The 13091-nt window shown below is 36.3% G+C and overlaps 1 protein-coding gene across 1 annotated transcript in view; it reads right to left on the minus strand.

Annotated features, from left to right (window-relative positions):
• The window catches only part of ACBD6 (acyl-CoA binding domain containing 6), a 264037-nt gene that overhangs the window by 162836 nt on the left and 88110 nt on the right, over nt 1–13091 (minus strand). The window contains exon 4 of the mRNA XM_006876436.1: nt 9728–9810. Coding sequence (XP_006876498.1) covers nt 9728–9810 — 83 coding nt within the window. The remainder of the gene's footprint in view (nt 1–9727; nt 9811–13091) is intronic.

The following is a 13091-nucleotide window of genomic DNA, read 5'->3' on the forward strand; positions in this document are numbered from 1 at the left end:
ATATATATATATATATATCTTAGAAATAATTCAAGCTTCAATAAGCATCAAGTATTTATTAATACGGAGTCCTGGTGTAGCTCTGTAGGATAAGCACTCAACCATAAGGTCAGTTTGAACCACCAAGTTAGGGGCTCAAACTCACCAGTTGTTCCCTGGAATCCCTATACAGGGTTACTATGAGTCGGAACCAACTCATTGGCACTTAACAACAATTTATTAATGTATACAATATAACTGTCAAAGTCCTCATAAATTGAAAGGCAATGCAATGAAACCAAAATTGTTTGCTTTCAATGTTGAAAGATAGTTGATCATCATTAAAGGAAAAGATCTTCAAGCTAGTCTTTGCTAACACTTCTAAAATGCTTTTTTTACTTTAAAAAGACCTATAAAGCACTTTAACAGAGGGAAGCATTATTCATATTATTTTATAATATATCATCTTCTATTATTACTATGAATATAGTATGCATCTTATATGTGCACATACATGTACACATATAACATTATTTTCCACACACGGCTAAGTGTCTACCATTTCACAGGTGCTGAAAGAAGAGAAAAATGCTAGAAGGGGTAGACAAAAAGACTGAAGTAAGGAGAAGGAAGAAAGGAAGTAAGATGAAAAGGTGAGAAAAAGATGATGGTTTCAGTTTTGAAAGAGCTGTTGATCTGCAAACAGGTGGATTTGCTTATATGCTTGGTTGGCATAATGACACTAACACATAGGAGCTAAATGAAGCACATTAGAAAAGGGTGAATATGGGAGCCAGGAGACTCTAACAACAGTTACTGTTTATGTCAAGACCTGCTTGTCCCAAGGGACCCATTTTCACATAATCTATAATTATCTCTTCGCTTTAATCGCCTTGTCATTCCTGAGGCTCTCATGGGCACTAGAAGAGGAAAAGCTCATTAACTAAACCTTTTCTCCTCTCTCCAGCCACCCATGGCTTTTAATTGCTTGGTGTGTTATTATCTAGGAGTGCAACTGGGATCATTTTCATAAGAAAGGGAGGTAGAGAGCAGGAAGGGAACCAAGAGTCCCTGAGGTATGTATCACAGACAAACCTTTGCTTTCTCAATTATTTATACCAGCTGAGGTTTTACAGGCAGAATAAATCCATAACTCAAGTTCATTCTGAGCAGTCAGATTCTCCAGGGGGAGTTGCCCACTTGCCTATACACACTTGTGTACTCCTCCAAGAATAAACAGAATGTAACAAGACATATGTCATCCAATTCATCACCTATCACCAAAGTGTTAACACAATGTTGATCATAGGCAACATAGTGAAATAAGGAAGGATTATATTCCTACCAGCCAGACAGATGGAGGGGAAGCAGGTTAATCTTTTTGGTGCTAGGAGCAGTGATGTCAAGGGGACAGTGGTGTCCCACAAGGGCTTTGCCTAGTCCAAGTATAAAAATCCAAAGAGTCAAGCTTCAGAACACAAAATGTTTACATCACATACTCTTGAAGCTTCAAAATCTTAAAAAGATGTATTAAAAACAGGTTCCTGTCTAACAGTGTTCATTTTTGAATAAATGAATGTTACTTCATACTATCTTATTTTTTAATGATTTACAAAAAAGATATGTATGTTGTAGTTTTTTCTCCAATCACACCTCCTTTAGCAAGATTTCAGAGTACAATTTATGCGAGTACAAGATTTTTATGCTTTCATTCTTGTTCATATTTTCATCAACAATGCAAAAGCAAAGCACAGAACAATCACTTATATCCTGGTTAAAAAAATTTTTTTTAAATTTTATTAGCATGAATATAGTCAACAAAGAAATAGTTTTAAAATATCTTTTAAATCCAATACTGTTTAAAAATTGAAACACTACAATACCATTGAACTTTATAAGTCGATGATGAAAGTATCTCTTTAAAATTCTACAGGCTTTTGTGCTGGACCACAGCAGTGACCTCTGGTATTTTCTGCCAAAACAGTTCATTTGTCTCACAGAACAACTAATCAATTCCAGAGCCCATCAATCATTTTAGTTGTATACTAGTCTGGTCTTGCTTAGAGAAGGTCCAGATGGCTGCCTGTGTAAGTGGGATTAATAAAATTCTGATACATTACATGGCATCAAACTACAAAGCATAACAGGGAAGATCAAATCTTATTGCAGGGTGGGGGTGGATACTGTACTCTTCATTTATTGTATATTTTGGTTTTGTCTGAATTTCTCTATTTCTATGCCAACTTCTAGATAAAAACCTTGTAAGCATACAAGCCACCAAAGTGATTTCTTGCCAAGTGAGCAGAATCATATTTAGTACAGAATCATTTGACTCTTTGTAAAGCCCTATGCCTATTACCAGCAGTTTTTTCTGCCCAATAGCAGTATAAACACATGAAACATAACTGATCTCAAAATATAGATAACTGCCTAACAGGTTATAAGATTTGTTACTTTCTTGTTTCTACACCTCCAAACACTGATCAAATATTAATAGTTATCCCCTTTCTTTTTTCTTGCAAAAGTAAACAACTTGTAACTAATTCTATAACTAGACTGACATGCAATTTTAGCTCCTAACATCAGTCATATGTTCCAGGTATCCTCTGTGAGAAATTTCTATATTGAGTTGTTGTTGTTGTTGTTGTTGTTACGTGTCACTGAGTCAGTTCGGACCATAGCGACTCTATAGGGTTTCTGAGGTATGGCTGGTGGGTTTGAACCACCAACCTTGCAATTCAAACTGACCTTGCGATCCAGTGCACTATCCTGCAGCACTACATAAAAGCTAAGTTATATAGTAACTTACTTTGTGCCAGATAAAGGTCAGGACATGTGTGTGTGTCTATGCATATTTGTGTATGCATTCGTGTAACCCACATTAGTATTCCTGGTGGTGTGGGATAAAACACTGGATAGCAAGGTTGATTTGAACCACAAGTCAGCAGTTTAAACTCACCAGCTGCTCCTTGGAAAACCTTTACAGTGTCCCTATGAGTCATCATTGACTTAACAACAACCACCACCACCACCCAAATTAGGTCCACAAGAGACAGATATTTTAATTATCCCTATTCTATAGATTATTGTTGTGAAGTGCTGTCGAGTCGACTCCGACCCATAGCAACCCTGTATAGGGTCTCTGAGGAGCAACTGATGAATCTGAATCACCAACCCTGCAGTTCAAATAGCTTTGCAGTCTGATGCATTAACCCACAGCGCCACACCAGGACTCCTTTCTATAGATAAACTGGGTTATATGAAGAAAAACGTGGCATCAGGATTAGAGAAGCTGAGGTATATGAAGAAAAATGTGGCATCAGGATTGGAGGAAGACTCAGTAACAACCTGCGATATGCAGATGATACAACCTTGCTAGCTGAAAGTTAAGAGGACTTGAAATATTTACTGATGAAGATCAAACAGCACAGACTTCAGTATGGATTACATCTCAATGTAAAGAAAACAAAATTTCTCACCATTAGACCAATAAACAACATTCTTATCAATGGAGAAAAGATTGAAGTTGTCAAGGACTTCATTCTTCTTGGATCAACTATCAACACTCATGGAAGAAGAAGTCAAGAAATCAAACAACATATTGCATTAGGTAAATCTGCTGCACCTTTTTAAAGTGTTGAAGAGCAAAGATATCAGCTTGAGGACTAAGGTGTACCTGACCCAAGCCACAGTATTTTCAATAACCTCATATGCATGTGAAAGCTGGACAGTGAATGAGGAAGACCCCATAGAAGAGTTGATGCATTTGAGTTATGGTGTTGAAGGAGAATATTGAAAGTACCTTGGGTTGTCAAAAGAACAAATAGATCTATGTTGGAAGAAGTATAGTACGCCAAAATGCTCCTTGGAGGCCAGGATGGCCAAACTTCGTCTCTCATACTTTGGACATATTGTCAGGAGGGACCAGTCACTGGAGAAAGATATAATTTGGTAGGGTGTACAGTCAGAGAAAAAGAGGAATACCCCCAGCAAGATGGATTGGCAAAGTGGAAGCATCAATGGGCTCAAGCGTGGCAACAATTATGAGGTTGGCCCAGGACCAGGCATTGTTTCATTCTGTTGTGCATAGGGGTTGCTGTGAATCAGTACTGACTCGATGGCACCTAACAATAGCAACAAATAGGTTAGTAACTTGCCCAAGGTCACCACGGCAATGTGTTGGGGGCCACACATTTGAATGCCAGCAGCATGATGCCAAACTTTGTGCACTTAATCAGTCTTACACAATATCCCCTTCTAAAATACTCTGGTAGTGCAATGAGTTAAGCATTGGGCTGCTAACCATGAAGTCAGCAATTTAAACCCACCAGCAGCTCTGCGGGACAAAGATGAGGCTGTCTGCTGCCTTAAAGATTTCCAGACTACACCTGTAAATATCTCAGAAACCCTAAAGAGCAGTTATACTATAGGGTCACTATGAGTCTGAACTCACTGGCAGTGGTTTTGGTTAGTTGGGTTACATCCCCTCTATTATACTAGAGAACAGTTAACTAGCTTCTGAATGAGAAACTGGTGTCAGGGCCCTGGGATATTAATCAAAATCTGCACCTGTGACACTGGGTTGACACTTTCTATGACAAAGATCAGACCAAAATAGCATGGAGAAAGCTCAGAATTGGCCCCAGTGATCCTCACCTGAAGAACAATTACAATAAAACTAGGGTAGGCCTTCAGCTTAACACCTATAATAAACATTAGTTAGGAAAGTGGCTATAACAATGGAGCCCAAGTCTAAATGAATGGATTTTGAGAAATTTATATATAAAAGAATCTAAAACAGACCTTCAAAATACACATATAAAATACTCATAATGGCTCCATATTTTAAAAAATGGCTTTTCATTCAAGTTTTTAATTTGTTCTTTTCATTCAAGTTTTTAATTTGGTAATTATTTTTAAAAACTCTACAATCTGCTGTGGCTTTCACCTCAATTGAACACAATTCTTTTAAAAAATTGGACTTGCTCTCAAAGCACAAGATTCTCTTGGTATAACAAAATATCAAATACTATATTTCATCAAAGTATTAAAAATTTGATTAATGAACTTCAAGAAATAGCTTATTTTTGTTGCTACAACTACATTTGATATTTAAGAAACTAAACATCCGGTCTTCACTGGAATGCTCCAACACTTTAGTAAGAAAACATTTTTATTATGATTTAGTTTATAATGGAACTATTGTTGTTGTTAAGTGCTGTTGAGTCAGATCCAACTCATAGCAACACTGTATAGGGTTTCTGATGCTTTAAATCTCTGTGGGAGCAGAAAGCATCATCTTTCTCCAGTGGAGTGGCTGGTGGGCTCGAACTGCCAACCTTGTGATTCACAATACAGTGCTTATCTTATGCCCAGCACACTACCCAATGGAATTACACTATAATATAAAATTAATTTCCTCACTATAACAATGAGGCTAGTTGCTATGATTTCTGATTCATTGTAGTAGTGACAAAAAGTGCTTGTAATAGTTAAGAGGCTTTTTCAGTGGCGCTCTCATGTTTTGCTTCATATTTTAAGAATATGTTCTAGAATAACAGTTTTTTTTTTTTAATCATATGAATAAAATCCACTGCTGTCAAATCAATTTCAACTCACTGTGATTCTACAGGTCAGAGTAGAACTGCCCCATAGGGTTTCCAAGGCTGTAATCTTCATGGAGGCAGACTGCCACATCCTTCTCCTATGGAGTGGCTAGTGGATTCAAACCACAGACCTTTTAGCTAGTTGCCTAGTACTTAACCATTGTGCCATCAGGGTTCCTTGTCATAAGAATAAGAAGACTAATATTTGGATGTGTTCATGCAATAAGGCATGACAATAACAAATAATTAAAATTTACTAATTTTGTCCATGAGCAGCAGCTCACTTTTCATCCACTTCACTAACAGTATCTTGAAGCCTCCTTACATAGAGAAGTCAACAAGTGAAGAAGTTGAGCAGCACAAAACCCTACACGTTTTGTCTCATAGTAGATGCATAACAAATGTGTTGAATTGAATTCAAATCTCTGCTTTGTGAAATTAAGTGACATTATTCTTTGTTACTGTGTCTCATGATCAAAATTCTAGATAATGCTTTAAATGATTTAAATCTAGGCACAGTTTCTTTTAGAATTGGGTGGAGGGTGAGGGAAGAAGGTCAACCTTCCTAACATCATTTAACTCTATTTTAGGAATATTCCAAATACTCAGATTTCTAATCTCACTTCAGTTGAATACATTTGATTTACTTCATGTTTTATAATACTGCTGTGACCAGTCACCTCATTAAATAAACACTGCAAAAGAAACTCTATGCAGGCCAATGCGTCCAGGAATAACTGCCTCCCTTGCCTGAGACTAGAACTGGATGATGCCTGGCTATCACTACTGAACATTTTGATCAGAGTCTACAGAAGAATCCTGACCAAGAGAGGGAAAAATACAGAACATTATTTTAAATCTCTAAGACTTCAGACTTTCTGAAATCATGGAAAGTGAATTTATTACTCTGAGATAATCTTTAAAACTTTAACCAAAATTATCCCCTGAAGCCATCTTAAAACGGAACAATTGTTTAGTGTAACTAGTAAAAATGGTCTTCCTTGAGCACTATATTCTCTTAAGAACTACCTATATGGATCAAATTTACAGCAACAATTAGAAAGATTAGACAGGAACCTCAGGGGGTAATGAATTTCTGTTAATAAGGGAGGAACAACCCAGAAGAGGAGGGTGGGAATGGCTGCACTTGAAGAGTGTGGTGGTCAGTGTTACTAAATAGTTGATACAGAAATTGTTGAACTGGCATGTGTTTTGCTGTGTACATTCTCAGTAACAACAAAGTAAACATTTTTTAAAAAAGAATTAGTGCTTTTACATGTCACATATATATTAACAATGGATATACATTAAACCCATGGTGGTTGAGGTGTGCACCAAACCTGGATTTCTTGTTACATAAAACAATTTCTTTATTTGGGGTCGGGGGAGAAAACTGTATGTAACATGTCATTTAAAAAAATACTAGAGTCTGGGAGCCCTTAAAATCAGAACACAAAATAAAGACCACTGTTATTTATGTAGCTAAGTAATTGATACTATTATAAAGTTAAGCTTACAAATTAAATTAAAAAAAAAAAAACTATGGCAATGTATTTATCCAATTGGGAAAGGAAAATAGTCAAAACACAATTTAATAGCTTAGGAAAAGAGATGAGGATGGGCAACTCATAAGAAAACCACACCAGCCTCTCTCTGCTTGGCTAACTCTAGGACCACTTGGCTAACTCTACATAAATAACAGTCACTAAACTATACAGTACCCTGAGGAAAACATACTTATATACTAAGACTACAGAGATGAATAAATATGACCCTTGCTCTTGAAAAACTAAAAGTATAGTGGAAAAGATAAGGTTTTCTAAAGATTATAATATGGAGTGGTATAATGTGATAAGTGCTGACAAAAGCATAAACAAAGGACTATGGGAAAACAGAGAAGGAATGACTAACTTGCTCTCCTATCACCTAGAAAAGTGACTCTAAAGGTTTGTCACTTAATTTAACTATTTCAAGACTCTAGTCTTGGTGTGGTGCTGTAGGTTAACCAAAAGCACTGGACTGTTTACCAAAAGGTCAGCAGTTCAAACTCATCAGCTGCTCCTCAGAAACTCTATACAGGGTTGTTATGAGTCAGAACAGACTCAATGGCACATAACAACAAAAATTAAGATTCAGAAATGACTTATTTAAAAACACTCTAAAGACAAAACAAGGAGCCCTATGGAGGAGTTCTACTCTGTCCTATAGGGTTGCTATAAATTGGAATTGACTTGGTGGCAGTAGGTTTGCTTTGGAAAGACAGAATATGAAAATTAAGAGCCTCACAACATTTTCTCAATATTTAAGGGCTAAGGGAAAGGAGGATTAAACTCTGAAAATGTCTTTATAAACTGTGCTTTCTCAAAACTATGAAGGGTTTCTCATAGTTCTCAAGGTCCACAAAGGACATCTTTGTTGTTGTTAAATTCCATGGAGTCAGTTTTGACTCATAGTTAATAGGGTTTTCAGGGAGATGCTGGTGGGTTTGAACCTCCAATCCTGTTAGTTTACCCTACAGCAACACACCAGTACTGTTTACTCCTCTCAAATCTTCATCAGCCTATGGGGTCCTGGTGTGGTACTGCAGGATAAATTACTGAAATGCCAGGTCAGTTTGAACCACAAGGTCGGCAGTTCAAACTCACCAGCTACTCCTTGAAAGCCCTACATAGGTTGGAACTGACTTGTTAAGCTGGCACTTAACAACAACAACAACCACATCTTAGAAATCCTGGTGTGATGCCGTAGGATAATGCACTGGGCCACAGGGTCAGTAGTTCAAACTCACCAGCCACCCCTCTGGAACCCTATACAGTGTCACTGAGTCAGATTCCATGGCACTTAACAACAACAACTATATCCTAAATGTGTATCTAAGTGAAAAACGATGTGCTTTCTAAGCAAATATATTGAAGGGAAATTTGTTGTTGCTGTTGTTAAGTGCCATCAAATCTGTTCCGACGAATAGAGACCCTGTATAGGGTTTCCAAGGAGGAGCTGGTGAGCTTGAACCGCTGTCTTTTTGGTTCAAACTGGCTTTGCAGTCTTGCACATTAACCCATAGCACCATACCAGGACTCCACCTGAAAATTGTTGTTGGTGTTGTTGTTAAATACCATCTAGTCACTTCTGACCCTGTATAAGGTTTCCAAGGAGTGGCTAGTGAGCTTAAACTACCAACTTTACAGTTCAAACCGACTTTGCAGTATACAGCACATTAACCCACAGCAACATACCCAGACTCCTTATTTTAGATTAATAAATGAGCAAGTAAAGCAAAGGTCAGATAGCTCAAAAAAGAGTAAGAACATCAGAGATTCCTTTTTCTTGGACTTAGTAGTAAAAAAAAAAGATTATCCAAGACATTTTATGCACAGCATATAAAATAAGAACTTTGCTAAATAACAAAAAATACCTTAATTTTAATTAGAGAAAATAAGGAAAACGTAAATTTTCAAAAGAAAAAATGGTATATTGAGAAAAACTACGAACAATAATAACAAACACTGCTAATAAATCTATTGCTTTAGATTGTTTGAGACACAAAATTTTACTCTGCTAACCTGGTATAGCGCTTTGAGTTAATGCGCTAGACTACAAAGTCATCTGAACCAGAAGGTCAGCGGTTCAAATGTACCAGCTGCTCCTCGGAAACCCTATACAGGGTTGCTATGGGTTGGAACTGACTCAATGGCACTTAACAATAACAACAATTACTTATGTGGAGTACAGATCTGACACTGTGGGATAAGCGCTCAACTGAAAGCAAGATTGGTTTCAACCACAAGGTCAGCAGATCAAACTCCCTAACTACTCCTTGGAAACCCTATACAGGGTTGCTGTGAGTCAGAACTGACACAATGGCACTTAACAACAACTACTTTTGTGGGGAAAGATTACTATCTGGCACTGATTCAAATACTTATTGATTTTAAAGATTATGCGCCTAAAAAATTCTTTCCTGCCATTTATTATCCTACTAGAGATAATGCCAAATCAGGTTCATGTTAAAAAACAAAAATGATTTACAGACTTAATGTTTCAGCATTAAAATACACAAACACACATACATATAACATAATGAGTTGGGAGTCAATGGTAGCTAACAACAACAAATTATCAATGACAAGAAGAGAAATTACCTGATGATTTCTTCATGATACAGTGAACTAACAACTGGTCCGCCAAACCCAGCATTTGCTTCTTTACCTTTCTTCACTGGGGTCTGTGAAAATAAAGTAGGTACAGGGGTAGAAAAAGACACATGATTTAAAGCAATATGTATGAATTTAAGCCAGTCACAAAACATTACTTTGCTAAGGAGCACTGAGGGTTTTAAGGAAATGCATGTAATGTAACAGTTTAAGTGCTCAGAGCTGATAACCAAAGCGTTAGCAGTTGGCGTCACTATGAGTTGGAACAGACACAGTATCACCCAACTGCAATAAAAACAGAGGATTTACCTTTAATTATTTCCCCAAGGTCCTAATCACAATTTTAAGGTATATCAGCAAGTCAATATGACTCTCAGGTCATCAGCATAGTGGAATGATTCCCTACCAGTAATGTAAGGTCATTCTAGTACTATCTTCTGCAGTCCCTAAAAGGAATTTCCCTGACAAAAGAAAGAAAACGAAACATGAAGTGTATACATATCAGATATGAATGTGATCAGGAAAGAGCTTATCTAGGGTAACAAAACTGATGTTTCTAAAAAAGAAATAAACTATAGTAAAGGTTAAAATATAAAATGTAACCATAGATAAAAAGAAAATATTTTTAGATAGAAGGAAGGAAAAGAAGAGAGGGGGGTGGGAAAATAGAAAAAGAAAGAGAGAATGGTTTAGGCTCAAAATAAAAGCTTTAAAAGGGAAGAAAATTTATTAAGAGAAGAGTTTTCCAAAGTCAAAGATCCAATACACTTTGCCCTCTTTGTTCACAAAAAGCAAAAGCGTAAGATTAATATAAGACTCTTCTAAAACATATAATGTAGAAACACTGAACCTGGATATTATTATTGCCAGAAGAGGATCAAATTGCACTCTGCAAAAGCCCACTTTCCTTGCAATAAAGGCAGGATACCCTACAAAAGCAAAAATTCCGACTCAGCATAAAATACTGCCTTAGAATACAAATGAAAATCTTTTGTTTAACTTGATTACAAAAAAATCTTAATTCACTTCAAAAAGTACAGGTAATCTTCATATGCTTTCTTTCGATACTTTGTAAAGAAGGAGTTTGGCTTTACTGTTTCTTTAACTTTTTAAAAAATTACTTCATTTTATAGCAAATTAAATCTGTTGTTGTTAGGTACAATCAAGTTGACTTTCACTCCTTTGCAACCTCACGTGACAGTGTAGAAGCGCCCCACAGGATTTTCTAGGCTGCAGTCTCTATGAAACATACTGCAGAATCTTCTCTTGCAGAGCTTCTGGGTGGGTTTGAACCACCAACCTTTTGGTTAGCAGCTGAGCGCTTACCTGTTCTGCCACCAGAATGCCTTAAAATTAAATCTACAAGCCATATATATATAACCATTTGGAATTTATCTGAAAAATGCAAAGATGATATAAAATTCAAGAAAAATCAATATGAAATGTCTTCATTTACTACAAATGTCCCACTGTTCTTAGTTGCTGTTGACTAGATTGTAGTTCAAGGTGACCACATGCATTACAGAGGAAAGCTGCTCCTCCAGGTTTTCTTGGTTGTAATATTAATGGAAGTACACTGCCAAGGCTTTTCTTCTGTGGTACCGCTTGGGTGGGCTCAAATTGTAATCTTTTAGGTTAGCAGTTGAACACAAAGTTTGCATCACCTATTTCTAGCACCCTACAAAATTTGATATGCCGTATTTTCACTACTCAGTTCAAAATATTTTCTAATGTTTCATGAGATATTTTTTGAGAATTTTCAATCTTGTTGCTGATTTTTAGTTTCATTAAGTTGTAGCCACATAGTTCTGTAATTTCAATCCTTTAAATTTAGTGAGATGTTTTGTTATCTAGAATATTGTTTATCTTGGTTCATGTTCCTTATACACTTGCAAAGAATATATAGTCTAGTGTAGTTGGATAAAGTCTCTTATAAATGTTACTGTATCCAACTGTTGGTAGTGGTAGCAGTTGTTAAGTGTAGTTGAGTTGGTTCTGACTCATAGCAACCCTGTATAGAATTTCCAAGGAGTGGCTGGTGAGTCTGAACCACCAACCTGTGGTTCAAACTGACCTTGTGGTCCAGGTGCTTTATCCTACAGTGCCACATGTTCCAGTCTATCTCCTATATTTTCTGTCTACTTGGTCTATTAATTACTAAGAAAGAAATGATGAAAGCTCCAACTATAAATGTGGACTTGTCTGTTTCTCCTTAAACTGAATTGATGTTTACGTATGCACTTTGATGTATATACATTCAGGATTATTATGTCCTCCAGGTGAACTGACTCCTCTATAATGAAATATGCTTCTTTAACCCAAGTGACATTCCTTGTTCTGAAATATAACTAGTCTAGTTTATTTTTAAATAAAAATATTTTATTTTTTAAAAAGCAGTATTAGGTTTATAAAAAATTGAGCAGATAGTAGAGTTCTCATTTAGCCCTGCATCCTGCACACAGTTTCCCCTATTGTTAACATCTTGCAATAGTGTAGTATATTCCTTACATGTGATAAACCTATATTGATATATTATTATTAAAGTCCATAGTTTACATTAAGATTCACTTTATGTTATAAAGTTCAATGGGTTTTCACAAATGTATGAATCTTGTCGTCTACCACTATGGAATCATAAAGAATAGTTTTTACTTAGTCTATAAACTTTGTCTTTTTCAGAATGTATATAGTTGGAATTAAATAGTCTATAGTTTTCATAGACTGGATTCTTTTACTTAGCAATATGCATTTAAATTTCCTCCATGTCTATTTTGTCCACTGTATATCTTCTTTGGTAATGTATCTGTTCAGATCTTTTTGACATTGGTTACTGGGTTGTTTTCTTATTGTTTAGCATGACTGCCTTTGCTCATTTGTCAAAGCTCAGTCTACATTTGTGTGAATTTATGTCTATTTTATTCCAGTGGTCTACTTTTCTATTACCAAAACTACACTCTCTTGATTACTGTAGCACTATACTAAGTCTTGAAATCAGGTACTGTCACTCCTCCAACTCTGTTCTGAAATATCGTGTTGGCTATTCTGGGTTTTTTGCTTTTCCATATAACCTTTGGAATCAGTGTGTTAATATTCATAAGGTTGTTGTTAAGTGCCGTCGAGTCAGTTCAGACTCATAGCAACCCTGTATAGGGTTTCCGAGGATCAGCTCATGAGCTTGAACCACCAAACTTGTGGTTCATACCAACCTTGCAGTCCAAGTGCATTGACCTGCAGCACCACACCAGTACTCCAATTCATAAAGTAACTAGGTAGGATTTTGATTAGTATGGTGCTGAATCAAAAGGCACAAGATGAGAATAACAGGCATCTTTAAAAAAAAAAAAAAAAAAAA

The sequence above is a fragment of the Chrysochloris asiatica genome, unplaced genomic scaffold (genome assembly GCF_000296735.1).
Source record: "Chrysochloris asiatica unplaced genomic scaffold, ChrAsi1.0 scaffold00379, whole genome shotgun sequence".
NCBI classification, from domain to species: domain Eukaryota; kingdom Metazoa; phylum Chordata; class Mammalia; order Afrosoricida; family Chrysochloridae; genus Chrysochloris; species Chrysochloris asiatica.